At 37.3% G+C, this 23,541-nt stretch overlaps 1 protein-coding gene across 2 annotated transcripts in view; it reads right to left on the reverse strand.

Moving 5' to 3' along the window:
• The window catches only part of ZNF407 (zinc finger protein 407), a 351,802-nt gene that overhangs the window by 117,482 nt on the left and 210,779 nt on the right, over nucleotides 1–23,541 (reverse strand). For both annotated transcript variants that reach the window (XM_061995058.1, XM_061995059.1), the window contains exons 6-7: nucleotides 20,427–20,510; nucleotides 9,625–9,745 (exon numbers count right to left, since the gene is read on the reverse strand). In XM_061995058.1, coding sequence (XP_061851042.1) covers nucleotides 9,625–9,745; nucleotides 20,427–20,510 — 205 coding nt within the window. The remainder of the gene's footprint in view (nucleotides 1–9,624; nucleotides 9,746–20,426; nucleotides 20,511–23,541) is intronic.

Below are 23,541 nucleotides of genomic sequence, written 5' to 3' on the forward strand. Positions count from 1 at the left end.
GATGTGTTCTCTTTATCCTTAAAAATAACTTTCAAGTTTTAACTTTTTAAATGAAAACAGTTAACTTAGAATCCAAAAACACTGATACATGAGCACTATACCAACAGAAGCAGGGTTTCTGATGGATTCTTGCCCTGTTTGCTAAATCTCCCAATGCAGCAACAGCAATTCTCCAACATGTCCTTCAAGATACTCCTATCAGGCAAGAAAAACCTGCTGTGCTAGGTGGCAAGGAACGATACACTGTCTGGTTGTAAGAGAGAAGAATGCATTGGCAGTGAATTTTGCCTGTTTTTTGCTCACGGATTTTTTCTCTCCTTGCCTCATCTGCCTTTTAAGAAACATGTAGGAACTTACTTAAATTTTCTCAGCAACCACTATGGGGTGTCACTTTTGACTGAAACAGGCCAACAGCTTAAAAAGTTATTAAAGAAACTGACAGAAGATGGATGGATGGTCTAGTGCAAGTCTCAGAATAAGGTAGAGACATCAGGCTAAAAATCAATCCTCAACCGCTGATTTTAAAAATCGTCTTTTTGAACTAAAGATACATCTCTTTTCTGAGAGGGAAACAGCTTGCAAGTGGCTTTTTATATGTTAAAACAGATATCTCCAAAATTTGCTAATGAAAATAGTTCTTTGTATTTTACCAAGAGTTTCTTAACAGAAAGATGTATGACATACTACATTTTTCCAATGAAAAATCATCAGAACTTAAGAATTAATTTAACATTTTGATAATATCTTCTACAATTTCAAAGTGATTTTATGTTTTGTTTGCCCTGTAGACTGTGCATGCGTTGTCCATTGTTTCAAGAACAATGTTTTGAGGACGCTTGGTATGGTAAGACATTCCACATGGGATTTCTAGCAGAACAAATTATGTCCTCAACTACAGTTGTGACAGAGAATTCATAATTACCTTGAAGAGGGATTGAAGCAGAGTGCACTGATGTTACGCCTATAAAGCTACAACTATTGTATTTTAAAGGGTACCAGTAATATCACAATGAACTAGTAGGATAGTGTTCAGGCAGTTTATGATGTCACTAGAACCACTAGATTATATAGGATTAAAACACAAATACTTTTTATAGTATCATGAACTGCAGAGTTTCTAGGTGTGCTTTTCAAATTATAACATCATTGAAGATATAAAAAAGAGCAATGCTGAAGAACATCAGAAGAAGCATTACTTTAAAGCATTAGTTAAAAATACACATATGTGTATGGACTTTGGACCTAAATTCTAGGAATCATGGTACACTGGGCAGTTTGTCTAAGTGGAAGGAAAACCAAATCAGAACTTGAATGGAGGTCAGCTGGCCTGAGGTACAGAGCAACCTGCAGCTGTGCTAACAACCCTGAGAGATCTGGGCAGTCTTTGAGAGTCAAAAGCCACTTTGCAGCCTCCTCTTACTTCAGGAAGAATAATCAATTTGTTCTTGGGTTATGAACAGCAGCAGCTACTTCCTAGTCTTTCCAGTTCCCACTACCTCCATATTTCAGTTCATTTAAAGAAGGAGGTGAGGAAATATTGAGGAATATCTCCAAATCCCCAGGCCATGAGGGTGGGAGAAAGGAGACTAGCATTGCACCAGTTTGTTCCTCCCAGCACATTAAGTCTCAGCATGTATAACCTGTGAGGGGAAGATGAGGAGTGCCATACAGACTTCACATTTACTCTGAGGATGTAAAATGAGAAGCAACAGCTTTGACACAAGGCATCCATCAATGAGAACAGTCTTTTTCATATGTATTTTGATTGTTTTTTCCCCTTTATTTTTCCAGAATTAAAGAACACAATTAAAAAGAAATTTAAGCAGAAAATTCAGGTACACATGGTATGCAACAGGTTAAAGACAAATGCTAAAACATAAAAATGTAATCTAATAAACAGATTCAGTGACTGCTACTACCATCACATTTATTTTTTTTAACAGAAACTAAACCACTAACTGATCACCACCTGGCCTATGCAAGTATCTTTGAGATTTTTTTTTTAAGGTTTTGTTTTTTTGGGGTTTTTTTTGTAAAAAATATGCTGGCTTTTCCAAAGCAAGTCCCTGAAAAGTCTCAGCAGTAGCTACACCTGCCATTCACATCAAAACAGGCCTACCAATAACAATGTGTTTATTACTGATTCTATCTTGACAAGTAAGAACAAAGAAAGCATATACTCACTTTCATCCTTTTTTTTAAAAAACTACTTTTTACTTCAAAGAATCATATTAATTAAGCTATGATGCCAATAATTATTTTTAGATCAAATTATTTCAACAAATGAAAGTTTATTTGTAAATGTAAAAGAAGCTCTTCACTGTACATTTTTATCAGAAGCACTGTAAGAACAGGAAATTACAAGTCTTTTTTGTTACTAAAATCTATATTAACATCATAGTCTCACCATTCATCTTTAGATTTGTATTAAAGTTTTATTTACTATCAAAATACAACCTACTTAAGATTATTTTAGGCTTAAATATATACTGGTGTTCCAGATTTATAAGCATCAATTAACTATATATTAAATATACATACAAGTATATCTATTATAACATATTTATGCTCCTTAAAAAAGAGAAATAGATAAGAGAATGACAGTTACAAGTAATAGGAAAAAAAGAAGTGTGAGGACAGGAAGATGATAAAATGTGATAATAGAAGACACTAATCTGTCCCCTGTGTGAAGTGGTTTTACACATATTTCCTAAACACCAAATACTTCAAGTTTTGGGTCAAGTGTGTTGGAACCTGATTGGGAGGGGGGGGGGAAAAAAAAAAAAGCAGGGAAGAGGTTGCATAGGAAGAAAAGTTTGGGGACAAAACCCAAATCAAACAGCAATGGGGAGATACTAACTACTGAAATGAATCAGGAACCTGAGAACAATTTGGCAGACCTTAAACTGATAAGAGCGCCAAGCTAGGATCACAACAGGCTGAAACAGAAAAAAGCTGTCAGAAGCTAAAACTATATAGGAACTTCTACATTGGTATCAAAATGGCCCCATGTCTCAGTAACATGAAACTTGGCAGTACTTTAGCGTGGTGCTTAGGCTTAAATGCTTCACTTAAAAGTTGTTCTTCAAAGGACTCAATCCAAAATGAGGCTGGTTTGAAGACACTTGGGCGGTCCTTTAAAGTCCTAAGTCTTGTGGTTTGATGTTAGCATGAGAAACCCAGATTCATTGAGTTAAAAAGGAAATTTTTACTTCCTCTTACTGAAAGTGTCCACAGGAAAAGAAAATGGAAAACAGGAATAACTAAATAAATAGAAATAAGGAAAAAAAATCACCAAAAGAAGCTTGAGTTATCAGTGACTGATGGATTTCCCTATTGTAAGGCATGACTATTATTTATTAAAATAAATAAAAACTCATATTACCCTTGTAACAAGTAGAGTGCATTTACTCTTGTGGTAATGAAAAAGATAAAAAGCAAAGGACTTCACAAAGTGACTATAGTATTGCATGCTGTGCAAAAGTCTCTAAACAAGGCAATTTCCTTGTGAACTGCAGTCAGCATACATAGTCTACATACACTAATATATTTGTGTGTGTTTGTACATATACGTCTTTTTTTAAGAAACAGTTATATTTTCTAATAAGCATATATTCTCTCAAGCAATCCATGTGGTCACACCAGCATCTGTCAGGGAGCAATATGAAAGAGAGAGGATTAGTTCTTTTATATGCTGTTGCTAACACAATTCTCCAGAATTACAGACATGGGATGTCTCCGTACAGACAGCATACACATCTCCCTGCAAGGGCCATATCATTATTTGTGTGCTTTCTGTTTCTACAAGCTTCTGATTTTTAGGAACTATGCCTGAAGTCAAATCTCTTGGTTAACATGATAGATGATCTGCATTTTTCACTATCACATTCCTTATTTTTATTCTGAGTTTATCATATGAACTATTTGTTAAAACTTAGGTGAATTCAAAAACTTTTATTATGCAATGGAAACATCATAAAGGGAATAATACTAATCATTGTCTTGTACGCCATAATTAAAGAGGTTTTGCAGCTATAGCTAGATTTTATCTCATATTATTGCTCTTTTATGGATTTAAATGCTAGAGCACATTTTAATCCAGATTAACAGAAATATTACCAAATATTTCATCTGAATGTTTACTACAAACTAAGGGCTGAACAATATTCTGAGGAGTTTGCATCTGGGAACTATGCCCATGCACTGGCATAATTTATCTCTAATAATTTATCTCTAACATAATTTATCTCTAAATTTCTATTTTCATTTGTTTATAAGTTTGCTAGCACAAGGCACTGGATACCCTCAGCTTCGTTGCTGATCACACCAGAGACTGAAATGCTTCCTGAAGGCCCAGTTTGCTCTATTACATGCATGTATTATGGTCCTCGGCAATTTCTTACTAGTACAAAGGAGATGCTCTTTTTTTTTGTCTAATTCTGCCTTTGTGATATATATATATAAAAATATATAAATATAAATAAAAGTGGGTTTCCATAGTGCAGTGGTAGTTGCCACTTGGAGTCCTCCTCAGCCAAATGTTCCATACAGTTGTATAACCTAGTTATTTCCTACCTATGCGTATTAAATTTCACTGGTTACAAAGAGCATACTAATGTTAATGTTTTAATGATAAATACACTTTTTTTCATCATTTTATGTGGAGGTTGCCTCAACAGCATTTCAGTTTTTCTATGAATAAGTACATTTTGTTACATCAGTATTTAGAGGAGCCTCTAGTTATCCTTGATACAACTAGGGAACAATGCACAGCTGATGCAGTCATTCCAAGACAACTAAAACTTATTAAATTTACCAAAAAAAACCAGAGAGAAAACACTTACTTTGCACATTCTTATGACTCAGGTGCAAATCCTGAAGTGTGTTATAAACTGGGCTTTACAACCTATGAACAGATACTATAAGTCAGAGGGAAATAGGAACTCCCCAGGGGTGCTGTCCAAAAAAAGAAAAGTAGCCCCTGTGGAGTCACTCCCCCTAAGACATGCTGCTGCTGCTGCTGAAAATATGCAATGAATCCTTCTGCAGTTGGAATTTCAGATGCCATAATCCCTTACAGAATGTTGTGTAATTATTTTATTATGCATAATAAATGTAAAATATTTATTTTAGTTTCCATAATTATATTAAAAATGTATGCTATTTATTCTCAGTGTTTTAAGACATCCTTCACAAGTCATATACTTTACAGAAAGGTGCATTTACTGAATTAATGCTGTTTTGCTGGCCTGGCTGTTTGTTTTATGCGGCTTCTAAACCCTCTTATCTGTAGCTACAGAACATCACCAATCCCATGGTGGTGTCCTCCATTCACTCCTTCCACTCACTGCCATGAGTACTCCATGAAAAATGAACCATACAGTGAAATCCCTGAGAAAGGAGAGTCATTTTGTTTAATTGCAGCACAAGGATGGCACAAAGTACATTAATATTAAACCTGCCCCACACTATCATGGTCAAAGTTGTAGCAACACTGTTACTCTATGGCAAAACTGTGCCAGTGCTCCTCCCGAGTCTTGAACTCCATTACATTTGATTATGTGAGAAAAGCAAGGCTCTGCCTTTTGCCCTCCTCCACCTTCGCAAAACAATGTAATACAGATTCATTTTGTACTGAAACATCCCCCTCACGCACACTATAAACATAAATTATTACTTGCTTGAGAAGCTGTGATAGCTATATGGGAAGTCAGTACCAACAGGGGGTGAATTTAAAGCCTACAGTATGACTAAAATGAGATTGCCAGTTCTTTACTTAAGAGACATGGACAAAACCAGTTCTGTTTTTGAAAATGCCTTATATTTGTATCTTTCTTTGACATCCTCAGACTTATGAGAGTTTAGCGCTCCTGAAATCAGGTTAAATTCAAGTGCCTAAATATGCTGGAGGTTTAGAAAGTCTGGCGACAGACTATACGGCCAGCAGTTTAGAAATCAGTTGAAGTTCACAGTTCAGTTTCAGGAGGTTACATGGCTCTTCACTACTTACTGTGCCCATTACCAAATGCAAACAGTATTGTTGTCAGTGTAACTTTAGGAACATGTCATCTGAAAAGTTAATTCCTATAACCCATCTTTTTAAATGAATAAGAAATGTAAAATAAGCACTGCATATTTAAAGATGGTGTAAGGACCTATGAGACCAATTCTGTATTATAAAATTAAGTTGAACATTAATTAGCAGTGAATGAATATTTTTGTATGACAAAGCACACTGACTTAAGAATGGAGAGGCATACTATGTAATTTGAAACAGTAAATTGTGCATATTTTTACCCAAATAGGGGAAACCTAAATTGAAAACACAACTATGAAAAAATATAACCAAAATATTTAACCAACACTGCTTATGAATATATATTTTATACTTTTCTTCCTTCAAAAGGTATTACATTTTAAAAACTAGATTGAAAAATTATTTTAAAACTATAATCATTACTAAAAGTAGCATACTGCTAGATAGAAAACCAGTGGTTCATCTCTTTGTTAACAATATACAGAAGATTTAGATAAAAATAAATATGAAGTGGTCACAGTATACAAAGTAGAGATGGAAGTTAACATTTTTACGAGAATATTTAAGGAAAACTGTAAACAGATTACAAAAGCAACCTCCCATTTTCTCTCTTTTTTTTTTTGGGGGGAATATGCATACTATTGAGATAGGTTAGTTAATAATAAATTCAGAAAACCACATCCATTCATGTCTTTTCTTAGTTAAGGAACAAATTTCTTATGCTATAGGTTATATATCATTTTTCTGTCCATGCAGCCAAAAATCAATCTTTTTCCCCTAGTATCTTCCAGTCTATTTCCCTTCAGTTTTTGCTACCAAGCACAAAAGCAAACAAATAAAGAAATCAACCCAAAAAGAGAGTTCTAGGTGCCTGTCCAGATTTTCATGACAGTTCCTAAATTCAGATTAGTTTCTTTTAATAGTCTTTCCTTCTGTACTTCTAGCTGGGAGTACTAGCCTTTCACTCACTAGACTAGCAAGAGTTGAACAGGAGGTGAACAGGAATAATTAAAATACCTTGTATTTAGACACTCTCTATGCAAGTGTCTCAAACTACTTTACTGAATAGAGAGATCACTTCACCTATCAGTGAAAGGAGACTTTATGATAGCACTAACAATACTCCACTCCATATCCATACACAAAATGAGGAATACTGACCTTGCTGAAACTACAAGGATCATTAAAGAGTCTGCAGTTGCCAAGCAACACTAAACAGCAACATCCAGAGTAATCTGGATGAAGTTACAGTGGAAGAGCTGAGTTGAAAGCATCACAGTGAGAATTGGACCATTAGACATGAGGGTGAATTTTATCACTAGGTCAGCAGAATTTAAAATCTTAATTTCATGTTTTCTGCAGGTGACACACGCCAAGAGTATATACCACCTGCTGAACTGGTATAAAGGACATTCTTAACAGAGCTGCTAATACCTTTCCACAAACAGAGATAGTTTTGGGTGTGTTGACAAGGAGAAAACAAGATTCCCTTAAGATTATATTTAAAAAAAAAAAAAAAAGAAACAAAAACAATGAGAGAGGTGAGAAGAGGAAAAAAAAATACTTGCCAGCAAGGCTGACTGATATCTCAGGACTGTGGAAACTGGCAGGCACAAGCAGTCTCTCTACTTGCTTCTCTACAGCTACAGAGTGCCTTGCTGCCTTTGTGAACTAGAGGCTGCAGTGGCAGCAGTGGCAGCAGCAGCGTTCTGATTCCTGCAGATGTTTTTCAGTTGAATTCAGAACAAACATCCTGCAGAACCAAAGCTTCATCAGCTGGTATCTGTAGAGAGCAGCCTCCAAAGATTAAGTCAAAATTGGTCTGTAAGGGCTGGAAACTAACATCCTATTACCATGAAATATTTATTTTTCAATAATAAAAAAGCAGGAGGTGCTCAGTGTTTTATTTTTAATCCCGACACAATAAATTATGCTTGTTTTTACAATAACCTCCAATATAATAAAATACCAGTAAAAAACTTCTCATTTCTTGGAATTTCTGTCCCATAGAGAAAACTGTCCATCCAAACAAAAAATTTGCACTCCTCTTTCACTAAACAGAGCATTAAAGTTATGCATTTTGTCATACTGAGGGAACTGCATCCACTCATTGCATGTCTGTAACAAACCCTGAACAGCAAATTGATTCCCATCCCAGTTTGTAAGGTCTGCAGAGCCAGAGCTTACTGAAGTTGACAGAAACATTACTATTCAGAAAAAAAAGAAAAAAGAAAAAAGGCATAGGGACCCTTACAGAAACAGCATAGAAATGGAAGCCCCTCCTGAGGTTATCGAGTCCTCTACAGTTCTAGGCAGTAATTCAATGGGTGCTCAACACAGAAAAGTTTACAGAACATTTTCTCCATATGCACAAACCAATACAACAGAAATTTTTTTTCAGGAACTTCATGATCACCACAGAAGCTTTCTGTATAGAAGCTTTCTGTAAAGTAGTTCATAAATAGCATGAAAATAGGTATTATGAGAGCATCTAGGCTTTGTTATATGATTTTGTTTTAGGAAACGACATTAAAACTTATACTAAAATAACATTAAAGTTGTACACCCAGACTAAAAGAAAATTTAAAATGCTATAGTGGTATAATCAATTCTTTAACTTGCCCCTCTCACATGCATGCATCACAGCACATGCATCTAAATACACAACCATATATCACTTATCAAATATAATACTGACTTGTTAGAAACTTTGAACATCAGCTCCTGCAAACTGCCCGTGAACAACTTTACAGATTCCTTCACAGTACACATATACTAGCCACTTCACTGCAATGTATTAGAATCATAGAATGGTAGGGGTTAGAAGGGACCTTTAGAGATCATCTAGTCCAACTCCCATATTCAAGGCTGTAGATGGATGTTTAAGAAGAATAAAGAACCATTTAAGAAGCAATATGAGATCACTTAATAAGTAGCCTATAATGAGTAAAAAGTGGGATGAGGACCAAAAATAATCTTAAGAGTCCATTCATGTGATTTTTGAAAATTTAACCTATTGTCCTAACAGGATGGGTTTTAGTGATGCAACATGGGAGACTCTGCTAACTAACCCTACGGACAACTCTCATCCAAACTGGGAAGGACAAGGAACACTGGAGTAGAAAAGCAAGACTCTGCAGCACTGAAACTAGCTCCAGTTGCTGCCCATTCTGATAGTGTCTGGTGAGTATTTAGGCTGCTAAGCTTTTTAGGGGACTTTCCATTCTTGGTGAAACGGTTGCAGTTCAACCGAGAAAAATTTCAAAACTGCCATGGACTGGAAAAGGTGATGCAGGTAAGTGGCCTCACTGTGGAGAATTTTAACAGACGCTAGAGCAGCTGTGAAACACTCAACATTAGCACTGCAGTGGTACCACCAAAAGGTTTCCCACCATTTGTTTTTCTTTATAAAGTAATACCTAAATACTGAAGACTTAAGTTTTTAAATTCAGCTCCCAATTTAATATGCAATTACTGCTGCCCTGATGGTGTTTTAATGGCAATATATTTTTATTGGTGACTTCAAATGAACCTCATCTGATCACCTTAACCCTTCTCTTATCATGCTTTATTTAATGACTCATTACCTGTAGTCACACCAGGGACATCTGTAAGGCTTTTCTCCAGTATGGACACGCTTATGTCGTGTCAGATGTGATTGTGTTGTGGAAGCAAAGTTACACTCATCGCATTTGAATGGTTTCTCTCCTAGAAGGTGACAAGAAAAGATATGCGTTATCAGTTTACATCAACAAAAAAAGAAGACAAGTCTAAATTTCTGGCATATTCCTTGAGATGGATTTTAGTGCTTGTATATAAAACAAATACAAATACAAAATAAATTTCATAGTAGAATGTTTAATTGTAAAATGCTTTCACACTATGACAAATACACATCAGCAGCCAGCTGACTTCCCATGTAGTGTTACTCAGCAGTAAAAAAGAGAAGTGGACTGAAACAGGGCGACCATGTCACTGGGCCTTACTTCATGAACATACCATCACCAGATGACAGGCATTCCTCTCACCCCACACCTTCTGTTGAAGTTGGGCCCATCAACAGCCATAAAGGCAAAACGGTTGGAGACAGAAGGTGAGAAATCAGTCTGAAGCTCCTATTCAGTGCCTGCTCAGAAACGAACATCTCCAAGAGCAAAACACCTTTGTTTTTATCTCTGGTCCTGGATTTTTCATCCTAACCATTAATCAATGAACATAAACCAGGAATGAGAGTACAAACCAGAACTCTGTGTTCCATTCCCTCTCTCTTACCTGATATCCTTCTGCCCTTCTGAATCTTTTTGGAACAGTGGGCCCATTTCAGCAGAAGGACTTAAAGCGTTAATGAAAAAAAACCCAAACCAAACCAAACACCAACCACCAAAACCCAACTAGGACAATAATATTTTCAGGAGACTAAAATTAAATTTCTGCTGAATGTGCAATTGCATTTAAATTTTCTAGAGGACTACTAATTGAAGGAAGATAAAAATCTCTAGCTCATAAATTATGACGTGAAGAGTGCTTTTCCTTCCACCAGAGGGGTCCATCCCTTAGAATACAGTCAGACAAAAATCTCATGACAGATACCCATACTGTGATGCCTATCTAAGGCACCTGCACCACATTTTTGCAAATGGCTGCTCCAGAAATATTCTGTGTGGCTTACAGGCAAATGTAATTACTATTTAGGGAGGAAACAAGTTTCTTTTTATATGCAGAAGACAAAAGGCAGCTCGTAACTTAGATGATCTTGACTGCATTGTACAAGCCCTCAGAAGTATTTATCCTAAAAGACTACATAAGGAACCAACATCCCTAACTTGAGAAGTCTGAATAAAACTGCTAGGGATGGATACATACCTTGTAAACTGTTTAGAAATCTAGCCTAGGAAGTCCAAAATGGCACCCTAAGCCTTTTGTCAGGTACAATTTGCAGTTTTTTTCAGACTGATAGGAGACACAATACCAGCAGAAGAGACCTCACTAGTACACTGCCAAGTAGCCATATCTCCAAGCCTGCTTAAAGCCTGTGACACTCAAGACTTCCAAAGACACTTTGTCAGAATTCTGATTAGAGAGAGAATTTTTCATTCTTGGAGACTGTTGAGCTTTTGTTTCCTCCCAAGAGAGAAAGAAATCCAAGGTCCTTAGGCCGGAAAAGCCAGTAACGCTGTATGGAAAGACAATGGAGCAGCTTCTGAAAGCTCCATAGAGAGTTGGAATAATTGCTTTTAGCAGCTGCTGGAGAGAATACCAGCCACTATTTTTCATTTATTGTTTCATGGGAAAAGGAAAGGTTAAGGGGCAGGACTCAATGCGGAAGCCTCTATGCTGGACAAATTGAGACTGCTAGAAAGTATGTCTCTCCTGCCTCAAATGGGGTTTTCTTGTCAGACACTGACTCTGCTCTGGAGAAGACAATTCTCCCAGCAGCTTGAATGGGACTGGCTGCTGCTTCAATTAAACTCTCTGTGAGGCCATAGACACCCTAGCAACGTAACCTGTTCTTGAACTGAAGATTTCCCGTGCCTGACTTATTTTATCTTCTGATATTAAAGAAGACAGTAACATTTTCAAGCCTAAGTCACAGGTATTTTGGATAATACACATTTTAACTGCTTTCATGTAAAATGCATTAGAACGTTAACAACTTGCCTCCTTGTAAAAAAAGAAAAAAAAACAACCCAAAAAAGCAGATTTGAACTGAGAGGAGATTTCTAGTTTGCCTTTCAGGGGAGGAGGGATCAGGTAAAGGTCTGCTGCCGTGCTGAGGCAGGGCCAGCAGGCCTGCCAGACCAATGAGAGCTCCTGAAAGCCAGGAGGGCTTGCAAATTCCATCACAACCAAAAGCAAAATGACAATCCTTGCCCACTGCTCCAGGAAGTGTCTTCTTAGGAAATCCTTGTGGCTAACTGCTTCTGTCAAGTGGGCTATGTGTAAATCTCACCTGACAGATAATACATCACAACAGCACCACACAACAAAAGCCAACTAAACTGGGAGGAAAAAAGACAGCCTAGCATGGCCTGTAATCCTTAGCAGCTGCACACAGGGAAAAGTATTATTTTTAGAGAAAATTATTCAGGTTGGTAAGTACAGTTGAAAAAAATCTAAAAGCTGACTAGGCGGTTCCTTTGGTTGGGGAACGCTGAAGAGTATATTAGCTGTGCAACAATGCTTTAATTTATTTGTTTCTTTACATTTTACACAGACCTACTCATTTAAGTATTTTTGTCTTCCTTATCTTTGGGCCACAATACTCTTTATCATCCTTTGTGTCCCAATTTTCCTTCCTTGCTTCCTACCTCCACACATTTCAGGCGATAAACTTTTTATATTTATATTGGCTGCCATTAAACATTCACAAGGATTCTCCCTCGTCCCTAGTCAAGGATCTAACTCATACAAAATGAAACCAACACAAATCAAAAAAGCAATATTGACAATATTTTTAAACAACACTGTAATAACTAAACCAGTGTATCTGAAAACACATAAGTAAGGACAAAGTCTATGTATTTAAAGATTAATAAGGGTAAATAGATCTAAACCAACTCTCCTTCCCTCACCTTACCATTACAGAAGACTTGTTTGTGCCTTATCATCTCTAACATTACCAATAACACCACAAAAAATCCCTGATAGGTGCCCTGAAATGCCCCAATAATCAATAAGTTCTGTGAGGAAAAAAAGGAAGGACACATATTTCAAGATCAAGAGCCCACTGTCTTTGGAGGGTTTATTTTATTTTTAATACACACACTTTCAAAAAACTGTTTCCTCACAATAGGATGACAAAGGAACAAACAGTCTTGCATCTTCAACAACACTACAAGCAACTGGGAAAGCAACGGATAAAAGGGTCAGATCATGTGCTACTGATGATCCATATTTCACATACACGAAGAAAAAAGTTAAAAATCAAATGTCTTCAATTTGTAAGTCTTGGGACACTAATAATAATCTTAGTAAGATGGAAGAAATCTTACTTCAGTTGCCTCAACAGCAAATTATTGCTTTTAGTCCTATTTGTCTTTCACAGGATGTGTTGAGCAGCACAGAAAGCTCCCCATAAGTTTCTTTTGATCTAAGGAATGAGTAGACCACAAAATGCAACCATCTGCTTACAGCTTACAGGATTTTTTCCTTATTCTTTCCAACTACTTTCTACTGTTTGTTAAGGCTGTTACCTGGAGAGGCACTTACAGGCTTGCTAAAGAACCCTGAAGCACATTAAAGAAAACTCTGTTGGCTTTTTGTCTGGTCAACTTCTTCCCATATAAGACATAAAAACATAAGTACATCCTTGATCCCTTGCTTTCTTATGAGAAATCATATAGATGCCATACGGTTGGTCTTCCATACCAAAGAATGATTAACATTTGTATGCTCAGAAATTGAAGGAAAACTGTTCTACTAGATAATTTCTCCTAGGTAGAGAGAAGGTTTTAAGATGCCCACGATTTTGGCTTCATTCGTCTCTAAAGGTTCCACATTCTGCTGCAAACATTGGCATAAAGGGAAAACACATATCCTCTTCAAATTTCACCTCTTGCTGAAAAGAGCAGTAAGTCTTCTTACTGTGCTACATTTTCTGTGGTATTCAACATTATAATTTTTTTAAGCTGTGGTGGTGAAGTTGAAGAGAAGAGGCTCCATTATACATTAAATTCAATGCTGAGGAATGTAACTACATATTAAAGTCAAAAAGCAGTTCACATGAGAAACAGAAACACAAAGTGAGTCACTCATCTGGATAAAAACACATATATTATTAAATTTTCTTTATTACATTGACCTATAAATGTCTTGAGAAGCACAAGACTGAAATGAGTGAGCAGAAGCAATCATACAAACAATGATGTGTACGACATAAGCTACTATCTTCAAAAATTCATGAAAATATTTTAAGAAAGACACAATCTTCTTAAGCAGTTCCAGAGGTCCAGAGTGACTGTCAAAGAACGACTGTGTGCAGAAAGTATACTTACCCTCTAATACTCTACTACTGTAATGTACTTCTCTGATACCCAGGAAGGTTCCACCACAACCAACACACGACAGAAATGCAGGCTGCTACCGTGCAAAACATGACAATGGGGTTTTTGCAATTTGCGGGAGCACTAATCAACATTAAAAAAGGAATTTCATGCAAGAGAACACAGGCTATGACTGATCAGCACTGTAGGATGGAGTCAACTACTACAGCAGAAAATGGAATTTTACTGGGAAATGTGTAGAAGGAAGGAAAACAAAAGTGGTACCAAAAGGCAGACAAATAAAGCAAGAGAGCAGAACAAGAATAATATAAAAAAGACATTTTAAACTCAAGAATTAAGTGCTTTTATGGTTTCATTTCAAGCCAGAAATAATTGTCTTTGCTTGTTGTTTAATCTGTTCTGTAATTTCCTAGCTGATCACAATTAAGGCAAAAAATTTTAAAATCTGTGCTAGTACATGTTTTATTGTGTGTATGTGCACTTTTTTTGCTGGCTAATTTAGAGGTTATTTACTCTTTTTATTATAAAATTCAGAAAATCACTTAAATTCTTTTTGGAATTCAACTCATTATAAATTCAGGCAACAAAACAATTTACAACATTATTTATCTTCCTATTTTCAGGCAAATTTTCTTGCTGGGACAAAACAAACAAACAAACAAAATCATCTCAAGACGACTCAAAAGATAAAAATGTTTCCTCCCAGTCATGTTGAGGAAACAGCACTACAGCATATCACAGAATCTGAAGGGTTGGAAGGGACCTCAAAAGATCATCTAGTCCAACTCCCCTGCCAGAGCAGGACCACCTAAAGTAGGTCACACAGGAACTTGTCCAGGTGGGTTTTTAATGTCCCCAGAGAAGGAGACACCACAACTCACCTGGGCAGCCTGTTCCAGTGCTCTGTTACCCTCACAGTGAAGAAATTCTTCCTTGAATATCTTATTTTCAAGCTTGTACCCATTGCCCCTTGTTCTATCAATGGACATCATTGAGAACAGCCTGGCTCCATCCTACTGACACCCATCCTTTATGTATTTGTAAATATTAATGAGGTCAGCCCTTAATCTCCTCCAAGCTAAAGAGCCCCAGCTCCTCAGCCTTTCATCATAAGGAAGATGCTTCACTCCATCATATTGGTGGCTCTGCTCTGAACTCCCTCCAGCAACTCCCTGTCCTTCTTGAACTGAGAGGCCCAGAACTGGACACAATATTCCAGATGCAGTCTCACAAGGGCAGAGGAAGAGGAGAACCTCTCTCGACCTACTGCCTATACCCCTTCTAATACACCCCAGGATGCCATTGGCCTTCTTGGCCATGTGGGCACATTGCTGGCTCATGCTCATGCTTCTGCCCACCAAGACCCTCAGGCCCCCTTCCCCTCTACTGAGTTCATTCCCCAGCCTGTACTGGTACATGGGGTTCTTTTTCCCAGACGCAAGACTCTACACTTGCCCTTGTTGAATTTCATTAGGTTTCTCCCCATCCAACTCTCCAGTCTGTCCAGGTCTCGTTGGATGGCAGCACAGCCTTCTGGTGTGTCAACCACGCCCCCTAGTTTAGTATCATCAGCAAACTTACTGACAGTGCCCTCTGTTCCTTCATCAAGGTCATTAATGAATAGACTGAGCAAGACTGGTCCTAGCACTGACAGGCCTCCAACTAGACCCTGCCCCATTGATCACAACTCTCTGCCTTCTTCCCTTCAACCAGTTAACAATGCACCTCACTACCTGATCATCCAGCCCACACTTTCTCAGTTTTGCTGTGAGGATGCCGTGGGAGACAGTGTCAAATGCTTTACTGAAATCAAGATAAACCACATCCACTGCACTATCACTATCTATCCACCTGCTTATGCCTTCATAAAAGGCTACCAGATTGGTCAAACATGACTTCACCTTGTCCTTTATATGCCTGGAGACAGCACCCAGGATGAGCTGCTCCATCACCTTTCCAGGGATGGAGGTGAGGCTGACCAATCTGTAGTTACCTGGCTCCTCCTTCTTGCCCTTTTGAAGACTGGAGTGACATTTGCTCTCCTCTAGTCCTCAGGCACCTCTCCTGTTCCTCATGACTTACCGAAGATGATGGAGAGTGGTTTAGCAATTACTTCCACCAGCTCCTTCATCAACCACGGATGCACCCCATCGGGGCCCATGGATTTAAGTACATCCAGATTGCTCAACTGATCCTTAACCCAGTCCTCAACAACCAAACAAAATTCCTCTTTTAACCTGACTTCCCCTGGAGTCTGGGGCTCCTGAGGACAGTCTCTGGTAGTATAGACAGAGGCAAAGAAGGCATTAGGTAACTCTGCTTTCTCTGTATTCTCTGTCACCAGGGCACCCATCTCATTCAACCGTGGGCCTATATTGCTTCTAGCATTAGTTTTATCTGCAATATATTTGAAGAAGCCTTTCTTGTTGTCCTTGAGCTTTCCTTGCAAGGTACAACTCCAACAAGGCTTTAGCTTTCCTAGTTGCCTTCCTACATCCTCTGAAGATAGTCTTATATTCATCCAAAGTGACTATCCCTTCCTTCCATGATATTTAGACTCTCTTCTTCTACTTTAGTTTAGTACAACAGTTCCCTGTTTAACCATGCAGGTCTCCTTGCTTGATTTCCTACCTGCTGGGATGCTCCGATCCAGAGCCTCAAAAAAGTGATCCTTGAATAGAGACAACCAACTTGGGCCCCTTTATCCTCTAGTATCGTGTCCCATGGGATGTTCCCTAGCAATTGCTTGAAAAGGCCAAAGTTGGCCCTGCTAGAGTCCAGGGTTATGATCCTGCTTGGTATTCTGTTCCTACATATATATATATATGTTCATACATATACATTCTTGCAGCACCACAAGTTGTCTCTTATTTACCACACATCATCAGTTGATATTGAAACGGCGTAGGTTTCTTAAGACAGTTTCTGGTCACAGCCTAGGCAGCACAAGAGTTTATTGTAATTCAACAAAGACAGAGATGTAAGTATTCTGTGCCATAAAATTGTGGTTAGACTCTGGGCCACTCTTTTAGTTGTTATTGCTTCAATGTACAAAATAGACTATCAGGCCACTGTTGTTTACCTAGCAAGTGAAAGACTTGCAGAAATTCATAGATTTAATCTTTCAGAATAGGACTGGACAAAGATGCATTTGGATCATAATGGCAGAAAATTTTACTGTGGCAAAATCAGCTGAAGTATTAGCTTATTTTTTGTTCCAATTGTGTGCTTCTCATAGGACCAGGTCAGACATTACAGATATAACATATTTTAACACAGAATAAATAAAATCAACTGGTGAAACAATAGGGATCTCCTGATAGGTTGAATTATTTTTTACCACTTCACAGTTCTACTTTACAATTGAGAAAATCTATGTTAAGGAAATCTGCATGGAGATTAATCATGTTTGCAAATAAATGAAATACATTTTCAAAGTCTTAAAAGCAATGTCTTTTTCTTTAACATTCCTGTACTTGTTTTCATTTGAAAACCAAAACCATATCTTCCAGGGATAATATCTTATTTACCAAACTAGTCCCTACAGTTTGCTCCACGAGTGACTGAGGGCCAGATTCTTCCAGACTTACTGACACAGAGTTACACTTTATGCTCCCTGTAATAGTTCCAAAGAAAATGCATCTTTCACCAGGTAAAGGCATTTCTCCAGGTACATAAAAATATTCTTATCTAAAAAGAGAAGAGTAGAACACCAGAATCAAAAACATGAAAAGTCTAAACGGTTGGTCCTACAGACAGTCATCTCTCATGTCAAATATCTATCAGCAGCTAAACATTTCTCTGGGGTGTCAGGACACCTCAGGCCTTGAGGCTGGGATGAGAGGAGGCTTGTTAAGCCGGTTAAGACTCCTCAACTACATGTGAGGATTTGCTCATTTGCCCTTGAATCAAGGGTCTCTGACAGGTGATAGAAGTAAATCTTGGATTGGAAGATGTTCTGTGTCAGCCCCCTAGACAGCCTGTATTACAGTAGGGAATTATTTAAGCCATTTAGACTATTTTTGATACCTATCCCTTTCAAACCTGATGGTAATTTGGTTTGGCATTCTGCTCTGGGAAAATTGTGCCAACTGGGGACACAGAAGAAAAAAATACAGGTACAAAGACAAGTGCACGAAGCTAAGGACTGAGATAAAGTTGTGCACTGGTTGAAAATACAAGGGAACCTATGTAAGTGCAACAATGCAAGCAAAGGTGGATTGTGTCACTCTCCTTGAAACAAATAGAAGCTACAGATAATTTTTCTGCTAAAGAATCATCTCTGATTGTTTGTGCCACAGAGGCAGATAAATGCCAAAAAGATAGATCCCTCTGCCTCTGAGATACTGTCCTGTATAGTATAAAGTTAATAGCAAAGTAATAACGAGCCTCCAGTCCTGACATAAAATATAAAGTTATGCCTGCTAGATGCAAGCTTCATGATCTATAACCTGTGAATCCCTGTGATCATAGTACAAAAGTCTGTACCATGATGGCAAAAGAAGGGCTAAATGCCATCAAAAACCTGGATAATTTTTCACAAGTAACATACCATATTTTCAACCTAATTTTGCACATTAACCAGGAAATTAAATCTTTTTTTGTATTGGCATGTGGTCTAATGACACAAAAAAATAGAAATATATAATTGATTAAATTTCACTTAAATTTCTGAGAAATCAGGTCTGCACTCACATAATAGCTAAAGACAAGAATATGCATTTCTTTCAGTTTCCCATTCTGAAATGATTGTTTACCACTTGTGTGGCTGTACTGAGTATGACATATGCATGATTCAAGTGTGCCACATGGCAGGCCAATATAAAACAAAAGGTATTGATGCCAATGATTTATTTCTACTAAAGAAATAGTCTTAGGCCCCATTTGGTAAACTTCAGGTCAACATGTGAAATTCATGAAAGCTCTAGAAAAATGGAAACTGTGAGTTACAACTGAAGCATTCAGCTTCCATTGCAGTAGTTGCAATTGCTCCTGTTATCATTCAGGGAGTGCAATACTCAGGAACTTGCTATAGTTGCCAAGTGCTTTTTCTTGGACACTTCAAAAATGCAAACTTCCTGAAGCGAATAGGAATGGACTGTGGCATTACTCTCACACAAATGTATGTTTCTTGTTATCAGAAGAAAAATTCTTGATGTCTGATTACTAGTTAGACTGGTGAGAAAAAAATTTGGCCTTGCATATTTTTTAGAGCATATCCATTTCAAGATATTGCCTAACTGGCACTGAAAACCCTACCATTTCCAAAGCATCAGACTCTCTTCCAAATACAGTTGCTTTAATAAACTGAAAACAGGGTGGAAAGAATGGCTTCAGGCTCTCAAGAAAGAAAGTAGCTGCTCTCCAGGAAATTACACACTTAGATGGTGTATGTCCTGAATAAGATTACTTTATTCAGGGATATAATAAAATCTCCCACTGAGATTCCTTTACAAAATCCATGGAAAATTCATGATGTAACAACTATAGCTTCTCATTTGTTAGCCATTTCTTTCCACTGTACATAAGACAATGGTCATTTAACTCACACAGCAATTCCTGATGATACTGCATTATCCTCACCCTAGTCAGTAAAACAAAAACTACACTGGCTTAAGCAGCAACACTTCTGCGTCTGTTTGAACAAAATCTATTCAAATAATCAAATACAGGAAACTACTAAAAAGCACAATTAAGGTAAAATGTATTAATAAATGTTTAATAGTTACACTTTTTCTGGTCTTCTGAAACTAAGAACCAATTTAATTTTATCTGATATTAAATTTTTATAACCAGGTGGTAAGAAAGCTTTACTAACTCTGGGAGAGAAATCCTGCTTTACATGCTAACCATGTGGTAACTCTTAAAGTTGCACCTATTAATTACAAACTATCTTAAAATTACAAAAGGGCAACTGAAACAACACTAGCTTTCAACTATGTCTCAGTCCAAAATAATGGATTAATCTATATGTAGTCTCTAATTTTCGCCCAGGGACATTCTAGCAGACTCTTGCAAAATCTTCACAGTAGGTAATCTATTTGGGCCTTGGAAAAAAATAAATTAGTAGACTTAGCATTCATTTAAAGAAGAAAGCTGCTCTTTACAATTCTACTTCCATCAGAAAAAAACCCACAAAACACTCAAAACAAAAAAAAAACCAAAAACCACACCCCCACCCCAAGCAACTGTTCAAATTCCCAGCAAATGGATTTGATGCAGACCATGGCATACCAATTGTACAAAAGTGAGGGAAAGCAAAGTAAACAATGAGCCGATGTATTATTTGTGCTGTAAACGTGGTATTTGACTTGCGTTACTCCCCAATGCAGAGGGACTCCCTTGCTGGAGAAAATACAGCAAAGAGTAAAGACAGCTTTACTGACCTGTGTGCTGCCGCCGATGCTTGGTGAGGGCATGACGTGTCCCGCCGGCAAAGCCACAGAGGTCACAGAGGAACGACTTCTCGCCTGTTGCAACAATAAACAGATGAGGGACTGCGGAGGTCACAGATCATTAAAACATATCTATCAAGGCTTTCAGGGTTACTAATTCCTCCAATCAAATGTTTCCATGTAAATATGTCAAATGGGAATGAAATTACCACTGCGGTTTATTGACTGTGATAAAATCTGAAAAGCACCACTGAACATAATTACATACTTGTCAGACCCATAAAAATTAGCTTTATTATCAATGGAATGGTTTTGTACAACTTCATTTCTGTTAGATGTCTTCCAGATGGGGCTGCTTTATGCACTTGAACAGTTTTTATGCATATCCTGATTTTTTACAATTCCCATACATCTGGCCTTTCTGTGCTGAGTAAAGATTGCCTGGAAAAAAAAGTTAATATACTGTATATATGATTCTGCTTAAATAAAATATATTGAATTTACTAACAAATTAAGAATACTGAGAAATTTTCAACAGACTAGATCACAGTCATCCTTAGTTACCTTCTGTTTATTAATAAATATTAAATTATTTTCTGGAATATATAGAAGAGCCCAGGCAACAATAAAAGCCACATTATTCAGTACCAGTGGCAATTCAGCGCTGCTTATGTTTCTAAAGTTTTCATGACATAAAGAAAACAGATCTGGGGATTGCTACTGAAATTGCAGTGGAACTCATTGTTCGTCTTCAAATGATAATTCTTCATTCCAAACCTCTGGACCAATTTGAGAGATTTTGGCAAGCTCACTACTCATTAAAAGTACGTAAATGCTCTGTTTAGTATTTTTTTTAATAGAAGCTAGGATTTTGCCCTGTTGTCTATAAATACAGTACATCACTTCACAGCAATATTTTTGCTCAGTGTGTACTAACATAGAAGGCCCTTATGAATTAATAACACTATCCTCAAATACAGACTCAATAGCCTCATAATAAGACTGAAATTTAAATTTTTTTTTAAAGAAGAATTGCGTTAAGTCATTTGGAGCTACATTGTCTCCTTTAGCAGTAATATAACAGAGAGGGGACTGGTGGGGCGATCATACTGAATTCATTGAAACTAACAATCTCCTTCAAATTCCTCCCTGCAGGGAAGGAAATTTAGTTTCTAGAAAAGACGGCCAGATTAAGAGGTTGGGTGTCAAACTATCAAGTCCTCCTGTGAAGACAGAGGGACTGAAACCTGCACATTGTTTATTTCCACACAACCAGGCAATACATGAACTTTCTGGAAAAGCACAGTGCCTCAATTAACTTAGGATGCCATTAATAAAAGCAAGAGACCATCTTGTGAGTGGGAGCTCTCAGAGAGAGAGAGAGCAGTTGACCTTTCCCACCATGGCTTTGACGTAGGCCGCAGGGGAACCCTCAGCTCCCCACCCTGGTCACCGCAGTGCAGGAGTCTCTTGGCTCTCTGTTAAAAGGAGAAAAGCAATTCCTCCAAAGTTTCCAAGGCAGCCTGAACTAAGCCACTAAAATGGGATCATAAAAATGCTGATTAACCTCCACCAGGTAGCTAGGCTATGAAGTGTGATTGGCACATATTAATCTCCACTTCAGAATAAAGCAAACGGTGTTTTGTTATTTTCTGCACTCAAATCTGCTAATGAAAAGCAGATGACTCTGTAAAACATTTGGTCCATTGATGATAGTGTGCCAAAACAGTTATCTAAGGTGCAAAATAATTTTAGTACCTACTCTTGAGTCAGTTCTAACCGTGATTATAATTGAATTAATAAAAATCAAACAAACAAAACCCCACAAACAGAAAAAGCAGAATGCAAACCCATCCTAACTAGCACATGGAGAATACATATGTGCTAAATGATGTAATGAAGTCTGAATTTTACTGAAAATGTTTGTCAGTAATATTATTGCTGCGGTGATATGTGACAGTTACACAGAGATTTGTGCATAAACTCTTTGGCAGGGAGGGGTTCTTTTATTAAAAATCGAGATCTTCAGCATTCAGTTTCTCAAACTATCAAAGAAAAGAAACGGAAATACACATAATGCTTAATTATAATTAAATATTAATTTAATTAATTAATCCATTTAAAGTAGAAATCTTTCTAACTAGCTGTAATGCTGAACACCCCAGCATAAAATTCACACTTTAAAGTTAAATGCTGTTCCATGCTTACCAAGAAATTGCTCATCATCTATATAGTCTCATAAATTAGCTCATGTTGCGTTTAACATCTAGGAGCAGACTTCAGCATGGCCCGTAGCTTCATACACTAATGAGGTCGCAGAGTACCCATAGCATCTTTGCAAGCTCACGGATTTACTGAGTAGTTTATATTTTGGCCTTCAGAACATCTTTTTGAGTCACAGAGAAATAATTCAAAACCAACCAGCAGCTTTAAAATAGGGAAATTGATCCATCCCATAAAACAATTTGCCAGTTAAATATTCCACACTTCTCTAGGTTGGATCTGGGAGCTATCATGCAGGCAGAGCTCTTGAGGGAGTCAGTGAGGCTTTGGATCTGAAAACATGAGACTGGAGGAGATTTGGATCTTAAAAGATCCTGATCTTTTTAAGCTCAGGAAAGGTGCTGATGTATCTGATTTTCTGCAATATTCGATTTCAGGCATATTAATGAATTAATTATCTTATTTATGTCTATTTCATGGTATATGCACAGACATATATCCACAGAAACCCACAGAGCAAACTTCATCACCTGTGACTTTAAATTCAATGGCACAGTATTTCTTAGCTTGATGCAGGTTGAATCTCTCATATCTAAACATAATATTTCATTCAAAGTTATGGGGTGTATTGATACATAGATGTATTTTGCATTCTTCTGGATATGCTTAACAATTTCATCATTTCAACTTCAGAATCTGTGACTTTTTAACTTTTAGGAAAATGTAAAGGTAATATTTCACTTGCTGTACAGGGGGCTGATCTAACTTGCCATGTTTATATGATAGCAGAAATGCAATAGAAAGTGGTCCTTTTCTTAACAACTTGAATTAGTTTCAGGTGTGCCATTTTGCATTCAAATGTAGAAAGACACGGAAACCAATC

This window comes from Colius striatus, chromosome 4 (assembly GCF_028858725.1).
Source record: "Colius striatus isolate bColStr4 chromosome 4, bColStr4.1.hap1, whole genome shotgun sequence".
Classification (NCBI taxonomy): Eukaryota; Metazoa; Chordata; class Aves; order Coliiformes; family Coliidae; genus Colius; species Colius striatus.